Here is a 25,849-nt window from a genome sequence, read left to right on the forward strand (position 1 = left end):
TGGTACAGATACTGATACAGATGCTGGTATAGATACTGGTACAGATGCTGGTATGCACCTTTACTGCCTTTATAGTCCTGATTAGTGATGGACTTCACTTTATATTTTCCTTCTCTGACTGTCTCACTGCTGCATGATTGGGGAAGGAATGGCAGTGGGAAATGGAGGGGAGACAGGGAAAGGGGGAATCTGATAGTAAATGTTGGGTGCAGAAGCAGTGGAACTGACACAGTCTCAAATGCTAAATCACCTGTCGTGTTCCTGATATCAATCCAATGGGGAACTGGGCAAAGTTCACTGCAGTGAAGCTGGTTTGAATGCAGATTTACCCCAGGTATTAGTTCCTGCTACCATAGCACCAGTGCCATTGACATGAGAACTGACTCTCTTCAGATCCCAGTTGTCTTGAAGGGCCTCTCATGGTTCAGAAGCTGACGAAGCAGAGAAAGCCCAGGAGGAAACCTGGCACCAGTGGGCACAATCTCAGTGTCACAAGCTGTTTACCGAGCCTCACCCATTAAGAGGAGCTGCAGGGCTAAAAGATTGTGATCATCAGCCCTGCAAAATACATCTGTCTAAAAACACTATGACAAGCTGATGAAGAGATTACACTCATTCAACCACCCCTGTGACATTCCCCACCTCATTAAAATAAATAGCAGGACATGAAAATTAACCCTTTTAGCAGCAAACAGCAAAGTTTTGTTTAACCTTAATACACCAGGTACTAAAATGCTCTTGCTGGCACAGAGGATACTTCACTCCCAGTTCCCAAATGGAGTAGCTGTCTGAGACAGGGATTTGACAGCACAATCGTACCTCTAGCATGTGCTTTCTTCCCACTCCAGAGACTTGAGACTATAGCTCATACTAAAAGGACAGTACTGAAGGAGCACTGCACTGCCAGAACACAGCATTGAGGGGGTGCTGCACTGTTGGAGGAGCAGTACTGAGGGAGCACTGCACAGTCAGAGGGGCAGTACTGAGAGAGTGCTGCACTGTCAGAACACAGCACTGAGGGAGTGCTGCACTGTCGGAGGGACAGTACTGAGAGAGTGTTGCACTGTCGAGAGAGCAGCAGTACTGAGGGAGCATTGCACTGTCAGAATGCAATACTGAGGAAGTGCTGCTGTGTCAGAGGAGCAGTACTGAGGGAGCCCTGCACTATTGAAGGGGGAGCACTGCATTTTCAAAGGGGCAACTCTAAGTGAGAACTGCATTGTCAAAGAGTACTGAGGGAGCACTGCACTGTTGGAGGGACAGTACAGAGGAAGCATTGCACTGTCAAAGGGGGGCATCTTTTCAACGAGACATTGAAGTCAACCTATTTCACAGAGGAGTAGGGGTGTTCTTCTCAGTGTCTTGGGGCCAATATTTGTCCTCAACCAACAACTATATCATATGATCTGCTAATCATCACTTTGTAGTTTGTGGCAACTTCCTGTGCCTTTTTCTTCTAATTGGTACAAGTTGTGAGTTTGGAAGATGCTGACGAAGGATGCTTGGTGAGTTGCTGCAGTGCATCTTGTAGACGCTACTCATTGCTGTCACTGTGCGTTGGTGGTGGAGGGAGTGAATGTTTAAGGTGGTGGATTGTGTTCTGCTCAAGTGGGCTGCTTTGTCCTGCATGATGTTGATCTCCTTGGATGTTGTTGGAGCTGCATTCATCCAGGCAAGTGGAGAATATCATCACACTCCTGACTTGTACCTTGTAGATGATGAACAGGCTTTGGGAGTCAGGTGGTGAGATACTCGCCACAGAATTCCCAGCTTCTGACATGCTCTTGGAGCCATAGTATTTATATAACTGGTCCGGTCCAGTTTCAGGTCAATTGTTTCAATTTAAAGCCTCCCAGGATGCTAATAATGGGGGATTCAACGATGATAATGTCATTGAATGTCAAAGAGAAATGGTTAGATTCTCTCTTGTTGGAGATCGTCATTGCCTGGCACTTGTCCCAGCCTGAATGTTGTCCAAGTCTCGCTGCATTCGGACGTGAACTGCTTCAGTCTCTGAGGAGTCGTGAATGGTGCTGAAAATTGTGCAATCATCAGAGAACAATCCCACGTCTGACCTTATGATGGAAGGAAGCTCATTGATGAAACAGCTGAAAATGGCTGGACCAAGGGCACTGCCCTGAGGAACTCCTGCAGTGATGTCCCCGGACTGAGTTGATTGACATCCAACAACCACAACCATCTTCCTTTGTGTTAGGTATGATTCCAACCAGTGGAGAATTTTCTCCTTGATTCCCATTGACTTCAGTTTTACCATGGCTCCTTGTTGCCACACTTGGTCAAATGCTACCTTAACTTCAAGGGCAGTCACTCTTACTCACTGCCACAAACAGGAGTGAGAGCTTTCGATAGAGGAACTGGGAAATTACCGCTGCACTCTGGGTGACAGGAGGAATCTGGAGTCGATCTCACTTCCTCCATCTGCCCTCTCCACCACACGTGGAGCGATTCTGAGTGCCCCTGAAATCTTGGCAGTTACAGCCAACGTACAGCCAGTGTGGAGGGTGCCTGCCAACTGCAAATACACTGTACAGTGAGCATAAATAGGCCCTGTAATTTCATCAATCTCAGAGATCCAATAGTCTGGAACTTTGTTAATCCTGAATCTTTTGTTTACTTCCCCCTCTAAAGGCATTGCCCCTTTCTACGGTATTGTTACATAGATGTTTCCCCTTTCTGGGGTATTGCTACACAGTTGTTGATTACCCTTTAATAACTTGGCCAGGTATCCATTCTTCATTGGTGAGAGTTATCAGGAGATTGGGCAATAGTCAGCATCATGGCCCTGAGCAGAAGATTTGGATGCACTTTGCAAAGTTGGATAGACCAGGCTGCTGCTCCCGTTCCCAGCCAAAGGTGCTCAGGTGGATTTTTTGGATTCCAAAGAAGAGTGTTATTTGACTTGAAACGTTAACTCCGTTTCTCTTTCCACAGATGCCAGACCTGCTGAGTATTCCAGTATTTGCTGTTTTTATTTGCTGAGATGGATTATAATGTCACAAGACTGCATCCCCTTCTCAGCACAGAGCAAGCACTGAACCTGTGCAATTCCAAACTGGACCACCCCATTGCAGTTTATTTTCTAATTGATCAATGATTGGAGATCACCGAGGGATTAGAAACATTAAACATGTTGGAACTTAAACTAACTTTTATAACCATTACCATTGATACCCATTGCCGTGTCTGTGGAGAAAGCTTTGAGCTCACAGACACATAGGGGGTGATGGTCAGTTTACTGGTCTGTCCCACCTTGAGCCACTGTGGCGAGTTTTACTCAATGGCTGACTTGTGTTTCTCTATTTCCTATTTACTGCCAACAAATTGTAGGATTAACCCTGTGTTTTACATGAAGTCAACATCTTTCCCCACCTTTGATGCTCCATTTAACATGCTCTGATTTTAAACTCCACAACTCAGTGTCCTTTATAACTCATGCCCAATATTCACTTTCAGAAAAAGCATGGCACAGATGGGGAAATGTGAGGAATAGGTTTAGGGAGTGTCAGAGTAAAACTTTGCACTGAGAATAAAGAAGTGAGAGTGCTAGAGGGAGATGGCAGAATTGGAACCGGGGGATGGACTGGAAAGCTTGTGCTGAACAAACTTCTTCACCCGAATCTCTTCTCATGTGATTCCTGAGCTGCTTTTCTCCAAATATACCGCCTGTTCTTCGTCTTACTGCGGCTGTGACTTGTGATTCTCCTTTGCATGGAGATTTCAGTCCTGTCCTGGTGCTCAGTAGGTTCTGAGAGCCGACAGAAAAGAGGCAAAAATAACAGCGCAAACACTTGTGATTTAACAGCTGCTCCGAGGAATAATCAGTAACCTCACCCAACTCTTTCACGTGGTATTACTGCACAGTAACAGAATAACCATCCCCATCCCCACCCTCACATCCTCTCACTTTCTCTCTCTCTCCATCTTGTCACTTTCTCTCCATTTTGTCACTTTCTCTCTCTCCATCCTGTCATTTTCTTCCTCTCCATCCTGTCACTTTCTCTCTCTCCATCTTGTCACTTTCTCTCCATTTTGTCACTTTCTCTCTCTCCATCCTGTCACTTTCTCCCTCTCCATCCAGTCACTTTCTCCCTCTCTCCATCTTGTCACTTTCTCTCCATTTAATCACTTTCCATCTTGTCACTTTCTCTCCATTTTGTCACTTTCTCTCTCTCCGTCCTGTCATTTTCTCCCTCTCCATCCTGTCACTTTCTCTCCATCTTGTCACTTTCTCTCCATTTTGTCACTCTCTCTCTCTCTCCATCCTGTCACTTTCTCCCTCTCCATCCAGTCACTTTCTCCCTCTCCATCCTGTCACTTTCTCCCTCTCCATCCAGTCACTTTCTCTCTCTTCATCTTGCCACTTTCTCTCCATCTTGTCACTTTCTCTCTCTCTCTCCATCCAGTCACTTCCTCCCTCTCTTCATTCTGCCACTTGCCCTCCACCCTGTCACTTTCTCTCTCTCTCCACCCTGTCACTTTCTCCCTCTCTCCACCCTGTCACTTTCTCTCTGTCTCCATCCTGTCATTTTCTCTCTCTCTCTCCACCCTGTCACTTTCTCTCTCTCTCTCTATCCTGTCACTATCCCACTGTCTCTGATGCTCCGCCCAGTCACCTTCCTCGGCTCCTGATTGGAGCGTTGTCAGACTGTGTGTCAGGGCCCAGCTGATTGGGTAGAATTTAATACAAAAAGTTACAGGAGGCTCATTCATAAAAAAAAATCCAAAGGGACAGAGAAGGGAGAAAGAGAAAAACAGGGAGAGAAAGTGAAAAGAGAGAGAGAGAGAGAAAGTGAAGGAGGGAGAGGGAGGAGGAGGAGGAGGAAGAGGCTGCCCCTGAGGTACCGGGCTCTGGGTGAATGCAGGAGCCTCAGTGTGTGAGCGAATCGCGAAGCCGGGTTTAGCCCGGTCCCAGGCAGCATGTGGCAGTGCCAAGGGTTCGGGGCTGCAGCTCTGGGCTTGTGCCTGACTCTCACTCTCCTGACCCGGGGCGGGCACCCCAGCCACCCCCACAATCGGCGCTTGGCTCCGGGGAGACCGGGACTGCGGGGAGCGAGGTGAGGAGCGGGGAAACCTGGGACTTCCACACAAACCCTCTGCCACTTCCCGAACTGTTTCAATGCAACTTAAAATATCCTTTTCAAAAGAGTTTGAAATTTAAGTCAATGCAGCGGTAACATTTTTATTTAACTTGATACAATTTAAATACTCTTTACTAGTGGAATTTTGAAATTGTGAATTTAATTTTTAATAGTTTTAATTCCGAATTGTGTAATTTATTATGGTGTGAATGTAATTTCAGTGCAGTTTATGATGCAGTTTCACGGTTAATGTAAAGTCTGTTCTCAAGAATTTCTGAGAAGCGGATCTTTTTAAATTTTCACTTCTAAGTTTCTCCAGCTCTGCTTCTCAGTTTTTATGCCGCTCTTGAAGATGTTTGTAGATCTGTGGCTGCTGTTTCATTGCGAGAGGCGCCAGTATTTAATCTAGGGCTTTAATCTCCTAATACTTCCATCTCTCTATTCCATTCCCGTGTGTCTAATTCGGAACCGTGTTCCTCACCTGCAGCAACAGCCTTTGGGTTAATAAATACATTTAATTGCCAGCACTGAATCTGTCTGTCAAGGCGGATTTGGTGACATTTCAAATCCCAGCTGATTAGTTTTAAACCGAGCTCACATCCAGCAGCTCCTCTGCAGCAGAGAACAGGATGAGAGGATTCAACTCAAACACTCCGAGCACTGGAGGCTGTGGCACTGGCCGAGGGGTCGGGTGGGGAGGTACCGGCTCTGGGACACCTGCTGTCAGCAGGTTTAGTCTGGGACTTGAGGCTGAAAGGGCTTCACTGGGGGTGGGGGGGGGGGGGGGGGCGGAGAAAAGAAAGACTTGCATTTCTGTAGCGCCTTTCACCAGGTCAGGACGCCCCAAAGCGCTTTACAGCCAATGAAGTACTTTTGAAGTGTAAGCAGTGCTGTATTGTAGGAAATGTGCACAGCAAGCTCCCACTAACAGCAATATGTTATTGATCAGATCATCTGTTTGGTGTTGTTTGAGGGATAAAGATTGTCTGTAAGAAACATAGAAAATAGGAGCAGGAGTAGGTCATTCAGCCCTTGTAGTCTGCTCAACAATTCAGTATGATCATGGCTGATCCTCTACCTCAACACCGTACTCCCTCCCACTCTCTCCCCAGAAACATTGACATCTTTAGAATCTAGAAATGTATCTATTTCCTTCTTAAATATATTCAGGGACTTGGCCTCCACAGCCTCTGTGGTAGAGAATTCCACAGGTTCACCACCCTCTGAGTGAAGAAGTTTCTCCTCATCTCAGTCCTAAATGGTCTATCCCATATCCTGAGACTGTGACCCTTTGTTCTAGGCCCCCAGCCACAGGAAACATCATCCCTGCATCCAGTCTGTCCAGCCCTGTCAGAATTTTATACATTTCAATGAGATCCCCTCTCATTCTTCTAAACTCCAGTGAATGCAGGCCCAGTCGGCCCAATCCCTCTTCATACGACAGTCCTGCCATCCCAGGAATCAGTCTGGTGAACCGTCACTGCACTCCCTCTATGGCAAGTATCTCCTTTCTTAGGTAATGAGACCAAAACTGCACATAATACTCCAGTTGTGGTCTCATCAAGGCCCTGTGAAGCTGCAGTAAGACATCCTTGCTCCTGTACACAAGTCCTCTCGTAATGAAAGCCAATATACCATTTGCCTTCTTAACTGCTTGCTGCACCTGCATGTTTGCTTTCAGTGATTGGTGTACAAGGACACCCAGGTCCCTTTGTACATCAACATTTCCCAATCTATCACCATTTAAATCTCTGCCATTCTGTTTTTCCTGCCGAAGAAGTTAACTTTGCACTTATCCACGTTATATTGTATCTGCCATGTATTTGCCCACTCACTCAACTTGTCTAAATTGCCTTGAAGCCTCTTAATATCCTCATCATTCACATTCCCACCAAGATTTGTGTCATCAGCAAACTTGAAAATATTATATTTAGTTCCCTAATTCAAATCATTGACATATATTATGAATAGCTGGGGTCCAAGCACTGATCCCTGCAGTACCCCACTAGTTACTGCCTACCACTCCGAAAAAGACCCATATATTCCTACTCTGTTTCCTGTCTGCTAACCAATTCTCAATTCATGCCAATATATTACCCCCAATCCCATGTAGAACAATGGGAATAACTCCCCCTCACCCCCCCCCCCCCCCCAACCCCCCCGCTTCCAAATAGTCTCATGGGATCTTTTACACCCACCTGAGAGGGCTTAGCTTAAGGTCTCATCTAAACAAAGACAACCCTGACAGTGCAACACTCCCTCAGTACTGTATTGGAACATCAACTTTGACTTGTGTGGCCAAGTGCTGGAGAGGAATTCTGAACTCATAACTTTCCAACTCAGGGGCATGAATGCTACGCACTGAACCACAACTAACACCTCAGCCATGGAAGTGTAAAAGGGGGAGGGGTAAAGGAGAGAGGAATAATGGGGTAGAGATAAAGGTGGGAGATGGGGACGGTGGTGAGGTGGGGAATGAAGAGTGGGGGAGAAGGATGTAGAGACAGAGGCGTGGTATGGAGAAAGAGATGAGGGATGGAGGAAAGGGGGTGGGGTTGGAGAGAGAGGGGCGGGGTGGGTGATAGATCAAGAGCGAAAATCTTTAAATCATATCTTCACAGAAGACTGTGGAGCAATGGAAAGTTTCACTTTGCAAGAGTACAACTAATCCCATTCGCTTGCTCCCTCCACATTCAGGCATTTATCCAATTCTCTTTTGAATGTTATTGAATCTGCTTCCACCACCCTTTTAGGCTGCATATTCCAGATCATAACTCACTGTGCAAAACAGAATTTTCATGCCGCTAGTGCTTTTACCCATCAGCTTAACTCTGTCTCTTCTGGTTACTGACCCTCCTGCCACTGGAAGCAGTTTCTCTATAAAAATTCTTAGCAATTTTGAACACATCTATTAAATCCCCTAGTAACCTTCTCTGATCTAAGGAGAATAACTCCAGCTTCTCCAGTCTTTCCACATTAACTGAAATCCCTCAACCCTAGCTACATTCTAATAAATCTCCTCTGCACCCTCTCCAAAACATCCTTCCTAAAGTGCGAAGCCGAGAATTGAACACAAAACTCCACCTGAGGTCTGAATAGTGATTTATAAAGATTTGGTATGATTTCCTTGCTTTTGTCAACTGTTTAAGATGTGAGTTTTGATGAGAATTTGAGATTGAAGATATGCTGTTTGAACCATTCTGGAGCTGTGCTCGATCAAAAACTATCAATTTTTACAGTGTAAACAAGTAGTTTGGACTGTTCATAACCCCTGGCAACCTCTGCTTTCCCCCTTAACATCCTGTACTTGAGTAAAGTTTATCCAGGTGTCACACTGATGGGGACAGTGGATTTGCTATCAGTGAAATGTCAACAGCTGCTAATAAAATAGACCTGAGAAAAAAGCCGTAACCATGTTACATGCAGAATAGATAAGGGAGAACCAGTGGATGTGGTGTATTTGGATTTTCAGAAAGCTTTTGATAAAGTCCCACATAAGAGGTTAGTGTGTAAAATTAAACCACATGGGATTGGGAGTAATATATTGGCATGGATTGAGAATTGGTTAGCAGACAGGAAACAGAGAATAGGAATAAATGGGTCTTTTTCGGATTGGCAGGCAGTGACTAGTGGGGTTCCACAGGGATCAGTGCTTGGGCCCCAGCTATTCACAATATATATCAATGATTTGGATGAGGGAACCAAATGTAATATTTCCAAGTTTGCTGATGACACAAAACTTAGTGGGAATGTGAGCGATGAGGAGGGTGTTAAGAAGCTTCGAGGCGATTTAGACAGGTTGAGTGAGTGGGCAAGTACATGGCAGATGCAGTATAAGCTGGATAAGTGTGACGTTATCCACTTTGGTAGGAAAAACAGGATGGCAGAGTATTATTTAAATGGTAATAGATTGGGAAATGTGGATGGAAAAGAGGGACCTGGGTGTCCTTGTACACCAATCACTGAAAGCAAGCATGCAGTGCAGCAAACAGTTAAGAAGGCAAATGGTATATTGGCCTTCATTGCGAGAGGACTTGAGTACAGGAGCAAGGATGTCTTGCTGCAGTTGTACAGGGCCTTGGTGAGACCACAGCTGGAGTATTGTGTACAGTTTTGGTCTTATTACATAAGAAAGGATATACTTGCCATTGAGGGAGTGCAGCGAAGGTTCACTAGACCCCGATTCCTGGGATGGCAGATTGTTATTTGAGGAGAGATTGGGTTGACTAGGCCTGTATTCACTGGGGTTTAGAAGAATGAGAGGGGATTTCATTGAAACATATAAAATTCTGGCAGGTCTGGACAGACTGGATGCAGGGATGATATTTTCTCTGGGTGGATTTCTAGAACAAGGGGTCATAGTCTCAGGATGCGGGGTAGACCATTTAGGGCCAAGATGAGTAGAAACGTCTTCACTCAGAGGGTGGTGAACCTATGGAATTCTCTACCACAGAAGGCTGTGGAGGATCAGCCATTAGATCCCTAACCCTAACCCTAGTGCAGCCATCAGAGGATCAGCCATGATCATATGCAGGCTTGAAGGGCCGAATGACATACTCCTGCTCCTATTTTCTGTGTTTCTAATCGTACTTCCTCCATTGTTACCACATTTGGTGTGAGGCAGTTAAGCCAAAACCTTCCTGGAGGTAATGGTTATTGAACAGAAGGAGGTATTTGTTTGAGGGACGAAGAGTCCCATCAGAAGACAATGGACAACAACAAATCACCAAAGGAAAAAAAAATGTGAGGGAAGGGAGATAGGGCTTATGTTTATTTAGCTTCTTTAATCCTAGGTATGGCTGGTTAATTCAGTGGCCAGTTGGTTAAAGCGAGGTGTTTGATAACATTGATAGTGCCAGTTTAACAGCTCTACCAGCTGAGGTAGCTCTTGGAGCTTGATGAGAACCCTTGAACAACGAAGACATTATGTAGAGAGGGAGAGTTCCAGGGAATTGGCGACACCAGCATCTGAATTCCAGCAATTTGGGTTGTTTGAAGATTTTGAACTAAATTGTTGATTGTGGGGCCTGGGATTTTCCAAGTGTCTTTGTGATCTCTTGGGTGTTTCTGCTGTTGAAAAGTGGAGCTTGGCCTTAAGGGAGCCCAATAAATTCTGCTTCAAAAGGTGTTTGTACCCTTGATGTTCTGTGTACTCTTGACACAAATACACAGCCGCATGTATCTCACTGGAAGCCAGTGAGATAAGTTTGCCTTATCCTGGGCACTTGACATCCTGATCTGAAACTCTCCAGTCTGAAAATTATTCAGACTCAGTGGGGAAGTCGTGTTGTCATCAGTGACTGCATCTCCTGGGAGTTGGGATTAATATTCTAGTTGGATCCACTGGTCAGTGAGAGGAACAGGAACTGTGACATTGTCTGCAGTCAGCCCTCTCAAAGGCCCCATGTTCCTAAGCATACGAACATACAGACAAGAAGCAAGAGTAGACCATTTGGCCCCTCAAGCCTGTTCCGCCATTTAATAAGATCATAACTGATCTGATAGTAACCTCAAAACTGCATTTCACCTATCCCCGATAACCTATCACCCCCTTGCTTACAAAGAATCTATCCACCTCTGCCTTGAAAATATTCAAAGACTCTTCTTCCACTGCCTTTTCAGGAAGAGAATTCCAAAGACTCGTGACCGTCTGAGAGAAAAAATTCACCTCATCTCTGTTTTAAATGGGCGACCCCTTATTTTTAAAGAGTGACCCCTAGTTTTAAACTCTCCCACAAGAGGAAACATCCTGTCCACATCCACCCTGTCACGTTCCCTCAGGATCTTGTATATTTCAATCAAGTTGCCTCTTACTCTTCTAAACTCCAGTGGATACAAGCCTAGCCTGTCCAACCTTTCCTCATAACCTTTCCTGCCCATTCCAGGTATTAGTCTTGTAATCCTTCTCTGAACTGCTTCCAACGGATTTACATCCTTCCTTATATAAGGTGACCAATACTATACACAGTACTCCAGACATAGTCTCACTAGTGCCCTGTATAATTGAAGCATAATCTCTCTACTTTTGTATTCAATTCCTCTTGCACAAATGATAACATTCTATTAGCTTTCCTAATTACTTGCTATACCTGCATACTAGCCTTCTGTGGTTCATGCACTGAGACACCCAGATCCCTCTGCATCTCCGAGCTCTGCAATCTCTCACCATTTTGATAATATGTCTTTCTTTCATTCTGAGGCTAATGTTAGGTGTCCAACAGCTGAAATCCATTAACTGAGGTGGTAATCTAGGATGTTTCTGATTTCTGTCCTGATGCTAAACCAGGGGATCAATTTCCCCACTATTGTGCTACTGTACCAAGGGAGTTTGCACCTGTGCACCTGTGTGTGTGTCTGTGCCTGTGTAGTGAGTGCCCCAGTAGGGTATAGGGAGTATAGAGGCATTGAGGGCACCTTCAAGCTCCAGCAGGAATGAGGCATTGTGGCTGAACAGCAATTGGCTCATTCTGCATTCTAAATGCAATGAGATTCGGTTCCTGTTTTTAAGGACCTGCTTTGGGAAATCAAATGAGATCCTGAATGAGGAATCAAACAACTTGCCCATTCCACTGTAGAGAGTTCCCCATCCTGTACCCGTCCTTCTACCCATCCCTCTCCCCATTTCCCATTCTGGTTTGATGTCCTTCTTGTCCAGCTCTAGTTTAATCCTTTGCAAACAATCCCCCAAAATTCTGCTTCTGACACCCCCTGTTTTACTTCCGATCGTGTTTGTGGGGAGACATTTCCTTCCATTTGTTATCCTCTTTTCCTGATCTTGCTGGTGTGATCCCACACAGGAACTGATGGTCTTCCATTACTTTGTACCTGTGACTGTTCTTTATATGTGAGGCTAGAGAGAAAGTGCCGGAGGGTATCTGACTGTGAAAGTGTATCATAGCCATGCTGGACCCTGTCCTTGCTGAATGACCATGTACTTTCCTGTAGGGCAATTCAACTCCATTCCTTCTACCCATTCCTTCTCCATCTCTCCACTTCTCCTTCCCCCGTCTCTGGTTAAATGTGTAGGGTTGTAACCTGTTGCTTGTATTTTATTGCAGTCTGAATGTCTGTGGCAGTGGCTGCTGCAAAGGATGGATATTAGGACTCCAGACCAGAAAATGCACAAAGCGTAAGTCCCTTTCTGAAATGTTCCATATAAAAGCAGTGAGGATGGAAGGAACATCCACATATAGCTACTGGTTCAATGGACAGGTCCTGCACCCAGTGCCATTCAAAGAATTACACAGTATTTACAGCACAGAAACAGGCCATTCGGCCCAGCTGGTCCATGCTGGTGTTTATGCTCCACACCAGCCTCCTCCTACCCCTCTTCATCTCACCCCATCAACATATCTTTCCATTGCTTTCTCCCTCAGGTGTCCATGCAACTTCCCCTTAAATGTATCTATACTCTTTACCTCAACCACTCCCTATGGGAGTGAGTTCCACATTCTCACCATTCTCTGGTTGAAGAAGTTTCTTCTGAATTCCCAATTGGATTTATTAATGATTATTTTCTATTGGTGGCCCCTAGTTCTGTTCTCCACCATAAGTGGAAACATCTCTCTGTCTACCCTATCAAACCCTTCCAGAATCTTAAAAACCTTGAACAGGTCACCCCTCTGTCCTCTCTTTTCTAGCAGAAAGAGACCAATCCCTTTTCAACATTTCCAGATAGTTATAACCTCTCAGTTCTGGTATTATTCTAGTAAATCTTTCCTCAGTGCCTCTGTATTCTTTTTATAATATGAAGACCAGACTGTGCACACTGCTGCAACAGTGATTTAACAAAGGCTCATAGTAGGTTTAACAGGAATTCTCTGCTTTTCAATTCTATTACCCTAGAAATGAACCCCAGTGTCTGGTTTGCTTTTTTTTCCTGGCCTTATTAAGCTGTATTTGCTACCTTTAGTGGTCAATGTATCTGTAGCCCCTATTCCTCTGTCTTATTTAGACGCTTATTTTCCTTTCATTCTTCCTACTACTTCCACCTCGCACTTACCTATATTGAAGCTCATTTGCTAATTACTTGCCCATTTTGCAAGCTTGTTAATGTTTTCCTGTATTTTGTCGCAGTCTATTAACTACATCCCCTAATTTTATGTCATCTGCAAATTTTGAAATAGTATCTCTTATTCTTTATGTAAATTGTGGACAAAAGTGACCCCAGTAGCGAACCTTGTGGAACATCACTTCTCACCATTTGCCAATCTGAATGACTAATGTTAACTCCTACTCTCTGTTTTATAGCCAGCTTGCTATCCATTCTACTACTTACCCCTTGATTCCACATGTTGTGACCTTAATTATGAGTCCACTATGCTGTTGCTTATCAATGGCCTTTTTCCTGACCAGGTTTAATCCTTAGTCTGTGCTGAGTTAGTGGGTGTTGCTTAGGGTGAGTCTAACTGACCACATGCAACGTGAGTCAGGAGGAAAATCAACCAGGATTTCTGCCCTTGATCACATCCAGGGAGTCCTGTGGAAAATACAGGTGGATATTGTGGGGATGGGATGTTGTTGCTATTCTTACAATCTAGACTGACTCCCGATGTGTGACCATCTGAGTAGCTGTCCATATCCCAGGTGAGGTGTCTGTACCCTAAGAGTAGGCACCTTCAGGAAAGATGGGAATTAAATGTGACTTTTGTCGTTCATGTAACCCCAGCTGAATTGTGCTCTTTCCAGTTTCCAATATGGTTCCCTCTTCAGCAAGTCTGAAAACTGTCAGTGTAACACACTCCTTTTTCTATTGAAACTCTGTGTTTTGCTGCCTGCAGACATCACACCAGTCCCACGGAGAGCTGTGTGTTTGGAGTATGCGAAAGACCTCAAGATCATTGGCGTTCTTTTTCAGGAGGGTCACTGTGACCTACATCTCCATCTCAGCTCTGCCCTTGTGTCTGACCCAGATATAGAGTCTCAGCAAGGGCTAGCTGGCGAGGAGATTGCTTTAACTTCTCCTTCCAAGAGTTGAGCTGCTTGTCATCTCCCTGAGATCTGCCGACACCTGTTTCCCGCTGACAATGGGACTGTGACCTTGTTGCACAGGTGCCCTGACCCACAGGGTCTGCATCTGGGAGAAGGTTCATCCACCTGTTCCAGCAGACATACCATCTTGGATGGTCCCCTGCCCCCTGCCTTCTTCCCCCACCCCCATTCCCCGCTCCTTACCCCCTTCGCCCCCCACTCCTGCCTTTGGCCTTGAAAGAATCTTGAAATTGTTCAGCCAATTCTCCTCTTTTGCACTTCAGCAGAGTGAGATATCTGAGTTTAATGTTGTACCCGCCTTGATGTGGCTTAAACAAACTAAGCTTCAGTCTGACTTCTGTATCGCAGACACAGTTACCTTCTATCAGAAACAGAAATGCAGCAAAATTTGGAATTTTAGCAGATGCTGTCACCAAAGCTTATTTTTTAATCATACAAACTGTGCCAAGCTACTGTGTCCCAGCATAAAGCAGGGTCAGTGGCTGCTTACAGGCTACAAATATGATTGATGGTGTTTGAGCAGCAACACCTGGTACATTTTACAGCCCAACAAGATGTCCAACAGGAAAAGACAAACTTCAGAGAGAGTCTGACTTGAATCAACTGAACTTTCAAGTGAGTTTAATGGAGAAATTGCAATTCCTTTTATCTTAAAGGGGTCTTGTTACTCAGTGCAGTGTCTTAAAACAATTGAGGATTGAAGCCAATTGGTAGTTTTTCTTATTTGTTCATGGAATTTGGGAATTCCTGGAAAGGCCAACATTTATTGCCCATCCTTGAGAAGATGGGGCTGAGCTGCTACTTAAACTGCTTCAGTTCATGTGGTGTAGGTACACCCACACTGCTATTAGGGAGGGAGTTTCAGGATTTTAACACAGAAACAGTGAAGGAACAGTGATATAGTTCCAAGACAGGATGGTTTGTAGCTTGGAAGAGAACTTGCAGATGGCGGTGTTCCCATGCATCAGCTGCTCTTTGTTTTTCTAGATGGTAGAGGTTGCATGTTTGGAAGGTGCTGTCAAAGTGTTCCTGCAGTGCATCTTGTAGATGGTACAAACTGCTGCCACTGTGCATCGGTGGTGAAGGGAGTGAATGTTTGTGGATGTGATGTCAATCAAGCAGGGTGCTTTGTCCTGGATACTGTTGAACTTGTTGAGTGTTGTGGGACCTGCATTCATCCAGGCAAGTGGGGAGTATTCCATTACACTCCTGACTTGTGTCTTGTAGATGGTGGACAGGCTTTGGGGAGTCAGGAGGTGAGTTACTCACTGCAAAATTCTCAGCCTCTGACCTGCTCTTGTAGCCACAGTATTTATACGGCTAGTCCAGTTCAATTTCTGGTCAATGGTAACTCCCAGGATGTTGATAGTGGGGATTCAGCGATGGTAATGCCATTAAATGTCAGGGAGAAATGGTTAGCCTCTGTCTTGTTGGAGATGGTCATTGCCTGGAACTGTGTGACATGAATGTTACTCGCTATTTATCAGTCCAGATCTTACTGCATATGGGCACCGACTGCTTCAGTATCTGAGGAATTATGAATGGTGCTGAACATTGTGCAATCATCAGCGAACATCTCCACTTCTGGCCTTTTGATAGAGGGAAGGTCTTTGATGAAGAAGCTAAAGATGGTTGGGCCTTGGACACTACCCTGAGGAACTCCTGCAGCGATGTCCTGGGACTGAGATGATTAATCTCTAACAACCACAACAATCTTCCTTTGTGTTAGGTATGACTCCAACCAGTGGAGAGTTTTTCCTGATTCCCATCAACTTCAATTTTACTCGAGCTCCATGATGCCACACTTGGTCAAATGCTACCTCGATGTCAAGGGTAGTCTCTCCAACCACATCTGGAATTCAGCGTTTTTGTCCATGTTTGAACCAAAACAGTAATGAGGTCAGTAATGAGTGGACCTGGCAGAATCCGATCATCAATGAGCAGGAGCTTGATAGCACTGTCAACCACAATTTCCACCAGTTTTCTCACAATCGAGAATAGACTTAGGGGTGATAATTGGCCGGTTGGATTTGTCCTATTTTCTATCCCTCGGCAATTTTCCACATTGTCAGGCAGATGCCAGTGTTGTGACTGTAATGGAGCAGTTTGGCTAAGAGCATGCTACTTATGGAGCACAAGTCTTCAGTGACTATAGCCCGGCTGTTGTCCGGGTCCATAGCCTTTGCAGTATCATATGCTTTCAGCCACTTCTTGATATCATGTGGAGCGAATCAAATTTGTTGAAGACGAGCATCACGACTGGATGTGGCTGGATTGCAGAGCTTAGATCTGTTGGTTGTGAGATCACTTTGTTTTGTCTGTAACATGCTACATCCGCTATGTGGCATGCAAGTAGTCCTGTGTAGCTTCACCACGTAATTTTTAGGTATTCCTGGTGCTGTTCCTGGCATGCCCTCCTGCACTTTTCATTGAACCAACCTTGATCCCCCAGCTGGGTGGTAATGGTAAATTGAGGGATATATCAGGCCTTGAGGTTATAGATTGTAATTGAATACAATCCTGCTGCTGATGGCTCACGGTGAGTTATCGATATCCAGTTTTGAGCTGCCTGATCTGATCTGAATCTATCCTATGTAGCACAGTGATGTACAAATCAATAGAGGGTATCCTCAATGTGAAGACCAGATCTCCCCTCCACAAGGACAGTGCGTGGTCATCCCTACTAATACTGTCATGGACAGATGCATGTAGGTAGATTGGTGAGGATGAGGTCACGTAGGTTTTTCCCTCTTGTTGGTTCCCTCCCCACCTGCCACAGACCATCAGCTGGCAGCCAGTTCGCTGCTACTGAACCACTTTTGAGGCAGAATTTTATGTCCCGTGTGCCCGACCTAATCGGGAGTAAAATAATGTGTGATGACGTCAGGTGAGAATCCGACGTCATTGCGCACTCATGCGATATTTCGGTCGGCGGGTGCGCGCGAGAGTTGGTAACGCGCCCACCGACAATGAAGAGACCTATTAAGACCATTAAACTAGCAATTAAATTGTATTTTTCGCTGCCTGTCCAACCTTACGGTTGGCGGGCGGGCGAATAGGCCAGGCAGTCTTTGCATTTTTTAGGAAACCTCACCCACGGGAGGGATGAAGTTTCCAACAGTAATTTAAAAAAATCTTCTAAATATAATTTTTAATATGTCCTTGTTCATGTGACTGAGTGACATATGGGGACACGTTTCCTTTATTTTTAAAATCTTTATTTTTCATTGTAAAATTCTTCAGCTCCCTGAGGCAGCTCTGTACCTTCAGGGAGTTCTCAATGCCTGGTCTTCTGTGCATGCGCAAACTTTAGCGCTCGCGCTCCTCCTGCCCCTATCCCGGCAGCGCTGATGTTCTCAGCGTGCGTTTCACGCTGACAGGCTGTTAATTGGTCCGTTTCACGCTGTTCCTGGGCCCATCCACTGCCCCCACCCAACAAAGGGAAAATCCTGTCCTTGGTGATGGACTCCACCCAGAGTACATTCTGTGCCCTTGCCACCCTCAGCGCTTCTCCCAAGTCATACTCAACACGGAGGGGCACTGATTCATCATCTAAAGTGAGCGGTGGTGGGGGGAAGTGGTAATCAGTAGGAGATTCCCTTGCCCATGTTTGACCTGATGCCATGAGATTTCATGGAGTCTAGAGTCAGTGTTGAGAACTCCCAGGGCAACCCCCTCCTGACTGTGTACCAGCATGCCATCCACTCTGGTCAGTTTGCCCTGCTGGAGAGACAGGACATAAGGACACAATCAGGTATGACGATGGTGGTGTCTGAGACATTGCCTAAGGTACGATTTGATGAGTATGACTACGTCAGGCTGTTGTTTGACTAGTCTTAGGGACAGCTCTCCCAATTCTGGCACAAGCCCCCCCAGATGTTATTGAGGAGGACTTTTCAAGGATTGGTTGGGCTGAGCGTGTCATTGTGGTTTCTAGTTCCTATAGGCTGATGCTGGGCAGCCCATCCTGTTTTATTCTATTATACAGGGCATTTCACAGGGCAGCTAAGAGTGTACCACATTGCTGTGGGTCTGGAGTCACATAGGCCAGACCGAGGAAGGACAGCAGATTCCATTCCCAAAAATTCATTAGTTACAGTGCAACAGTATCGATGTACCACACCCTGTATAGATCTGCGGCCTCCCTGATCTTCCCCCAGTGTCACTGATCTGCTGCTGTGGCTCACACTATAATCCCTAGCAGTGTGTCACCCTAACATCAACCCCGTGAGTTTGTGGTTCTTATGGGGAATCATGGAAGGATCAACTTTCTGTGATTCACCATCTGCCAATGTATCAGCTACATTTACCCTGTAGGTGGCGGTAGAAACTTAGGAAGAGGAGGAGGCCAATCCTAGGCTCAAAGATCTGGAATTCCCTGTGCCCCCCCAAAATTGCTCCCTAAAACTAACAACCCCCCCAAAACTCTTTCCCAAAACTCCCACTCCCTGACCCCAGCCTTACCGACTTCCCCTGACCCCCCCTCCCTTTAACCCTTCCCTGAACAACCCAACCCTGAAACCAGCCCCTGAAACCTCCCTCCGCAAAACTTCCCCCCAATGCACCCTTCCTGATCATCACCATGTCTCCACATCCCTGCCTCTCCACCACTTCCTTTGCTTTCAAGAGGCCTATTTTGCTGACAAAGCTTTAGGTCGTTGGTCTAACATCACCTTAGGTGGCTCGATGTCAGTTTTTGTTTGATAAACGTTTCTGATGTTTTACTATGTTAAAGCTGCTATTTAAATGAAAGTTGTTGCTCTAGTTAAATACTTAAATAATGCACAGGTTTAGATACAGAGTAAAACTCCCTCTACACTGTCCTTATCAAATACTCCCAGGACAGGTACAGCACGGGGTTGGTTACAGAATAAGGTTCTTTCTTTATACTACCCCAGCAATGTAACTTATTCCCAATTTCAGTAGCATTCCTTCCTGAGCTAATGTGACATATCAGTGCCTACAACAGGCATCTGCTGACCTCTTTGCAAAGAATGACCCCCTGGTGCTACCTGCTGTTCCCACTCGTAAAAGGATCAAGAACGAGGGGGCACAGATTTAAAGTGATTTGCAAAAGAAGCAAGTGTGACGTGAGAAAAAACTTTCACACAACGAGTGGTTCGGGTCTGGGATGCACTGCCTGGAAGTGTGGTGGAGGCAGGTTCAATCGGGGCATTCAAGAGGACATTAGATTATTTGAGTAGAAACAATGTGTAAGGGTACAGGGAAAAGGCAATGGCACGAGGTCATAATGCTCATTTGAAGAGCTGCTGCAGACATGATGGGCTGAACAGCCTCCTCCTGTGTCGCTAAGATTCTGTGATGTCTGGTAACCGTACATAAGGTGACTAGATTGAGTCTGCTGCTTCTTGTAATGGAAGCTTTGTGTCCAGCAGATAATGAGGAATTTGCTTACCAAACTGGGCTGAATTTAATCCCAGAGCCCAGAGGTGAGAGAACCATAGAACCACAGAACACTACGGCACAGAAAACAGGCCATTCGGCCCTTCTAGTCTGTGCTAAAATATTATTCCGCTAGTCCCATTGCCCTGCACCTAGTCCATAACCCTCCAGACCTCTCCCATCCATGTATCTATCTAATTTATTCTTAAAATTTAAGAGTGAGCCCGCATTTACCACGTCAGACGTTAGCTCGTTCCACACACTCACCACTCTCTGAGTGAAGAAGTTCCCCCTAACGTTCCGCCTAAACCTTTCCCCTTTCACCCTAAAGCCATGTCCTCTCGTGTTTATTTCTCCTAATCTAAGTGGAAAGAGCCTACTCGCATTTACTCTGTCTATACCCCTCACAATTTTGTAAACTTCTATCAAATCTCCCCTCATTCTTCTACGCTCCAAGGAATAAAGTCCTAACCTGTTTAATCTTTCCCTGTCACTCAAATCCTTAAGACCCAGCAACATCCTAGTAAATCTTCTCTGCACTCTCTCAATCTTACTGATATCCTTCCTGTAGTTAGGCGACCAGAAGTGCACACAATACTCCAAAGTTGGCCTCACCAATGTCTTATACAACCTCACCATAACATCCCAACTCCTATACTCAATACTTTGATTTATGAAGGCCAGTATGCCAAAAGCTTTCTTTACAACCTTGTCTACCTGTGACGCCACTTTCAGGGAATTATGTATCTGAACTCCCAGATCCCTTTGTTCCTCCGCACTCCTCAGTGCCCTACCATTTACTGTGTATGTCAAACATAGAGAGTCAACATTTAACATGCTGTGTCAACTAAACACTTGATTTTATTTTTAAAATATCAATTATCATTTGAGCAGCTCCACTTCTGTAAAGCTGGAGAATTTGTGATTTAATATGTCATGTTTATATTAAGGCCTGTAAGACATACCTGTGGGTGCATTAAATATCTATCTTCTCCCCAAAGCTAGAATAAGGTACTTGGTCACACATTCTCATTCCTCAGATGAAAGTCAGGATTTCTGACCCTTGGCTGTTTATTGGGAATGGGATGAGAGCAGTTGGTGAGAAAGTTGCTGATTGGATTGAAAGTCAGAACTCGATGTCTGCCCTCCGCTGCTGAATCTGTGGGTAAAGGGATGACATTTTATTCCACCCATGTGCTAAATAGAGATGGTCCCTAAGAGCCCAGACACCTTGTAAAATGTAGACAGTCCCTAAATTACCAAACGCTGTGCAAAATATAGACAGTTCCTAAGCTCCCAGATGCTGGTTTAAATAAAGATGGTCCCTATCTTCCCAGACACTTAAATGGAGATGGTCCCTATGTTCCTTGCCATTGGGTTAAATAGAGACAGTCCCTAAGTTTCCGGACTGAGTCCTACAGGCCTTGTTTTGGGATGTGAGTACATGTTCTGCTGCTGTTTAGTAGGCCAGTGTGGGACTATTGAGGGGCAATGGTAGTGGGAGAAATGGGCAATGGTGGTGGGAGCGTCTGTAACAAGAATTGTCACCTTCAGGATGGAGGAGATTGACGGAACTTCAGAGATTTTCCCCTTCAGTGAGCTGCATCTTGATTGGTTATGTTTTGATTATTTTATAGCCATCTGCTTCCCACGCTGTCAGAATGGTGGGTTTTGCCAAAGACCTCAGACCTGTGTGTGCAAACCTGGCTTCGCGGGCACACGGTGTGAAATAGTGACTGACATTCAGCTCCCGACCAATCCCACAACATCCCCACCCCAAACACAGCCTTTGCCAGCTTTGGCCATTGGCCGTGTCAGCAAGAAGGAAAAGAGGGAGAGAGCAGCAGGAAAGAAACTATCGAACACTCGCTACATTGGCCGAAAGAAGTCCACAGTCCGATGGCAGCCGCTAACGTAAGTACTGAGGGAATCTTAACAACTAGGGAGTTGTGGGGGGGGAGGATGTTAATTAACTGCACCTAGAGGGCAGAACCATCCTGCCAATTGCTGTTCCTCCCAGATTTGTGCAGGAGAATCTGAATGTGCAATGTGTAAGTACAGGACCAACAGAAGTGGCTAACAGGTTGAATCAGCAAGAAACTGGTGTTCCTGGGGATTAAATGGGTAGAGGGGTTAACTACAGTTACAGCCAGCACCAACGCTGGCTCTTACAGACCACAAATGTGGGCAGTGTCTTAATGGGCTTTAGATGTTGCTACCTATTGATGAGTAGTGTGAACCAAAGGTTGATGTGATGACATCCCAACTCAATGGTTTTATTGACAGGAACTATCCTTTAATGTGCTTAGTTTTCTCTGTGAGAATCCAGTCTGAAATATGTCCTTCACTCTGCCCTCTGAGCAACTGTCCACTGTAATATTATTTAGGGCTGGAACCCCACCAAAGACATCAACTCAAAAAACTTGACATTAACAGCAACTTGTGCTTTCAGAGAGAGGAAAAAGTGAGAGAGGGAAAAATATTGAGCCTTAGGGGCGAGATTGAGAAACGTAGCTGAAAGTCTGGTTAAATGGATGGGTTTCGAGAAATTTCTAGAAGTGGTGAGGGAAAACGTGAAGGGATTTGGGGTCTGAATTGCAGGGACTGGGACTGAGTTAGCTAAAGGCACAGGCACCAGTTGTAGGGCAATGGGGTACGATGGACAGAAGGCATGTAAAGCTGGAGGAACTTGTTGAGGTTGGCTGGGGCAAGGCTACGGAATGATTTGAAGATGAACACTCGGAGCCACTATAGATCACTGAGGAGAAGGTAGAGGAACTTCAGACCGTTTGGAGTTTAGTGAGTTGCGGATGAGAGGCTATTGAGGAAGACATTGGAGTAATCAAGCCCGGAGGTGACAGAAACATGGAGAAGAGTTTCATTTGCGAGGGCCCAACGGTTAATGTGGGCAGTGTGGAGTTTGAAGCTCAGATACATTTGAATGTTCAGCCTAAGGAAGGAATCAGTGGCATGGAGGCAGAGTTCAAAGACAAAGATTGTCTTGATATTCAGGTGAAGGAAGCCCTGATTGGTCCATGACTTGATGTCAGCCCTGTGGAGCTGGATGGATGGAGATGTTGCAGAAGAAGAGTTGAGTGTCTGCAGCATACACATAAAGCTGATCGTGTACCTGTGGTTAATGTCACAAAGAGGCATCCTGTACATGAAGAAGAGTCAGAGCTCCAGAAAAGACCCTTGGAATGTGGAAGTGACAATGTTGGACAGGAAGCAAAGCGGAGATAAGGAGAGATCTGGTTAATCTGGCTGTATCATAAATTAGTCTGCAATCTAATCTGAGGGTAATGTAACCCCCACAAAGTAACCTTGAGATCAGTGTTGCTGTTGGAACCTCCAAATTGGGCTTGAAGTTCACTTGTGATTGAGTGCTGAGTTTTGCTGGGTTGGATGCTGTGACAAATGGGAAAGTCTTTGTCTTTATCTCTTATAATTTCTAACCTAATTGATGTACAAACAGAAGCTGTCAATCACCAAGATTCAAGGCAAATCGCTTTGCGTTCTGTGTCAGTGAGAAACAGTGATCACCCTTTATTCAAAAACTAATTACATTAACAGTTGCATTGGTGAAAAATCAGCTTATTTTACATGTCAATATATGTGGGTTGACAGGTATAGGAGTTGGGCAACTTTACAATCTCTGAATACTGAGTCAGTAGAATGGATTCCAGTAAAGGGATGACATTCTTTGTAGGGGAATGTATGCACAGTCCAGGAATAAGCATCTGCCATTACAAGATCTGCAAGGTCTGTTTAACACTATGGCCGGAATTTTCTGGCCCTATGGTGGCAGGCACCATGGTGGGCTGTGGGGGGACAGTATGGTGAGAAGGCCAAAAAATTGGTTTCACACTGTTGTGAAACCAGATTGTGTTCATCCTCTCCACCCGTCAATGATGGGCCACGTTCCCCGCCGCCACATGTCGGGATCCTCATTTCAATACTTTAGCATCTCATTACAAGCCCAGCTCGCTGGAATCATCCCCCAACACTGGATCATCCGGGCATAACTGTACATAAGCGACGTACACCTGGCGAGCTGTACTTTGCTCAGGACTTTGAGGTTTGTTTGCTTATCTTGCTTTGGGCAACACTTGCAGCCATCAGCACCAGGCTGCGCAGGAAGCATCACATCACTTTTAGATGGGCTCACGAGTAGGTCTCTACCTACTAGACCAGCCATAAGGCGGGGATGGCTTTTCAACAGCTACAGGGCTAGGGCTGGCTTGGGGAAGGGGAAGAAGTGGCCTCAGGTAAGGGAATTGGCAGAGCAAGGGCTGTACTAGTGAGGGGTGTGTGGGGGGGCCCATATTGATCTGTGTAAGTGACCTCAAGATGGTGAGGGCTGAGGAAGCAGTCTCCAGAGGAGATGAGGCCAGAGGGAGATGTGTGTGAGAGAGTGAGTGGTGATGCCCCCTGAGCTGGGAGTGAGTGAGATGCCAGTGAATGTGTGATGGCCTTGTGAATGTGTGAGTTTAATGTGATAAGATGCTTGCCTTACCCTAGCGGCACGGATGAGATCATTCATCTGTTTTCTGCACTGAATGGCTGACCTCTTGTGTGCAGCATTGGCACTGACGGCCTCTGCCACTGCGTCCCAAGCTGGAATGGCGAGACTGATGGGCCTCCTGCAGACAGAGCGAGGGTGGAGAACATTGCGGTGGGCCTCCACAGCGTCCAGAAGGCATCCCAAGGATGTGTCACTGAATCGGGGGGTTACAATCCTCTTGGCTTTTGGGGCCATGTCTTCACCGGAGCTGTCCTAGGCTGCGAGCATTGAGAACTGTGAGCGCAGCTGCAGTTTCTATATGATGCCCTGCGTGAGGAAGCGACGAGGGCAAATCAGAGGGCGCCTGCGCGAGAGATGGTGTGTTTCCTGTGGCTGCATAATTAATGAGGCGAGAGTGGGACAATTCAGCACGAAAACCTGTTACTGCGGCCGGCGGGTAAAACAACTTTTTTCCCACCCGCTACCGCACTTTGTGCAAATCTGGGACAATTCCGCCCGACATTTATTTGAAATAAAATGATTCAACAGGAACAGAATCCTGGTATGAATCACAACTTGAACATTGGGATTTACTTCTGACAATGGAGTAAATTCTGTATTGTCCATGCTCAATGCCTCTGATTGAAGGTCTACAGAAGACAGTCATTTCATCCAAAGATCCTACTGCTCATCCAGACCACTCTGCTAAAATAATATGAATTCCTTATAAATTGATTGTGGTTTTTTATTGTCTGTATGACGCTGCTTGACATCTTTCTGTGTCCTTTGGCTTCTGTGTACTTAATCTTTAAATAAATCTGAACAAATCATTTAACCTGTATAGCTTGGTCAGGTGGTATTTTCTACTATTGGAAAAGATCCCAGGGCATTTTAGAGCTGTTGAAGGTTGATTGTTAAATCCTAAATTTGTACATGGGCTGTAAGGAAACAAGGTTTGTTTAATGGGAGATTGGGTCAGTTTATGGAAATTACTCTCAAGTCACAAACACAAGATGCAAAGGGGAAAATCCAAAGCTGTAACCAGAATGATGCACACCACTGATGGAAGGGTTAATGTTCAGCTGCATAGCTGATTCTTGGCATCTGTATCAACAGCTCTGCACCCACCTGCTAATCACATGGGCAGCAATCGTACATCATCCAGACCTGCAAATAGCATCTTTTTAAGTTTCCGACCTCAATCATTGATGTGTTTAATCTTTCCAAACAAGTCAAGATCGATTACACAGGCCTGCTCTTTATTATGTAACCTGGATATTGTACAGGCTGAGAGTCTGAGCCTCTGAGTGGACGAGCTGGGGGGTGTAGGTGTTGGGGGAAATAACGGGGGATGTGGTGGTGGTGCTGGAATGGGGGGAGGGGTGGGGTCACTAAAATTAAATGGGACAGTTTTCCAGGATGTGAAATGTGTGGGACTCCTGCCCTTCACCTACATTTCTCAATGTGTGCTCGAAGTGTCAGTGAGAATTCTTCTTTTGGGCAAAGTGACAGACGGATCAAAATGTTGTGGGACATTATCAAACAGCAGGAATGAAGCATGTGTTAGAAATGGCCACTGTCCTTCCTGGGAGCTGTGCATAGATTTTCCATTGAACGCCCTCAGGAAATGAATGCCAGCCTTTGTGTTAGTACTTGCCTCAGTCAGACTGCCTGCCCTGTGCTGCTGTGGACACGTAGCGTTTACTATGTGCCATCCACCCCGTACAGCGAGCAAACCAGGAGTTGTTTGATGCTGACAGCTGCAGGAAAGAGCTTCACATGGCCAGATGTTGAGTGAATTGTTACCTTTTACCCAGTGTGTGTTATACAGAGGCTGACACTGGAGAAGTGG

At 45.5% G+C, this 25,849-nt stretch overlaps 1 protein-coding gene across 3 annotated transcripts in view; it reads left to right on the forward strand.

Annotated features, from left to right (window-relative positions):
* The first annotated feature begins 4,859 nt into the window (after positions 1–4,859).
* Positions 4,860–25,849, forward strand: part of LOC144671387 (latent-transforming growth factor beta-binding protein 4-like) — a 257,647-nt gene continuing 236,657 nt past the window's right edge. For all 3 annotated transcript variants that reach the window (XM_078533270.1, XM_078533271.1, XM_078533272.1), the window contains exons 1-3: positions 4,860–5,075; positions 12,158–12,228; positions 21,131–21,407. In XM_078533270.1, coding sequence (XP_078389396.1) covers positions 4,939–5,075; positions 12,158–12,228; positions 21,131–21,407 — 485 coding nt within the window. In that variant the 5' untranslated portion in view covers positions 4,860–4,938. The remainder of the gene's footprint in view (positions 5,076–12,157; positions 12,229–21,130; positions 21,408–25,849) is intronic.

This window comes from Cetorhinus maximus, chromosome 32, assembly GCF_964194155.1.
Source record: "Cetorhinus maximus chromosome 32, sCetMax3.hap1.1, whole genome shotgun sequence".
Taxonomy (NCBI): domain Eukaryota; kingdom Metazoa; phylum Chordata; class Chondrichthyes; order Lamniformes; family Cetorhinidae; genus Cetorhinus; species Cetorhinus maximus.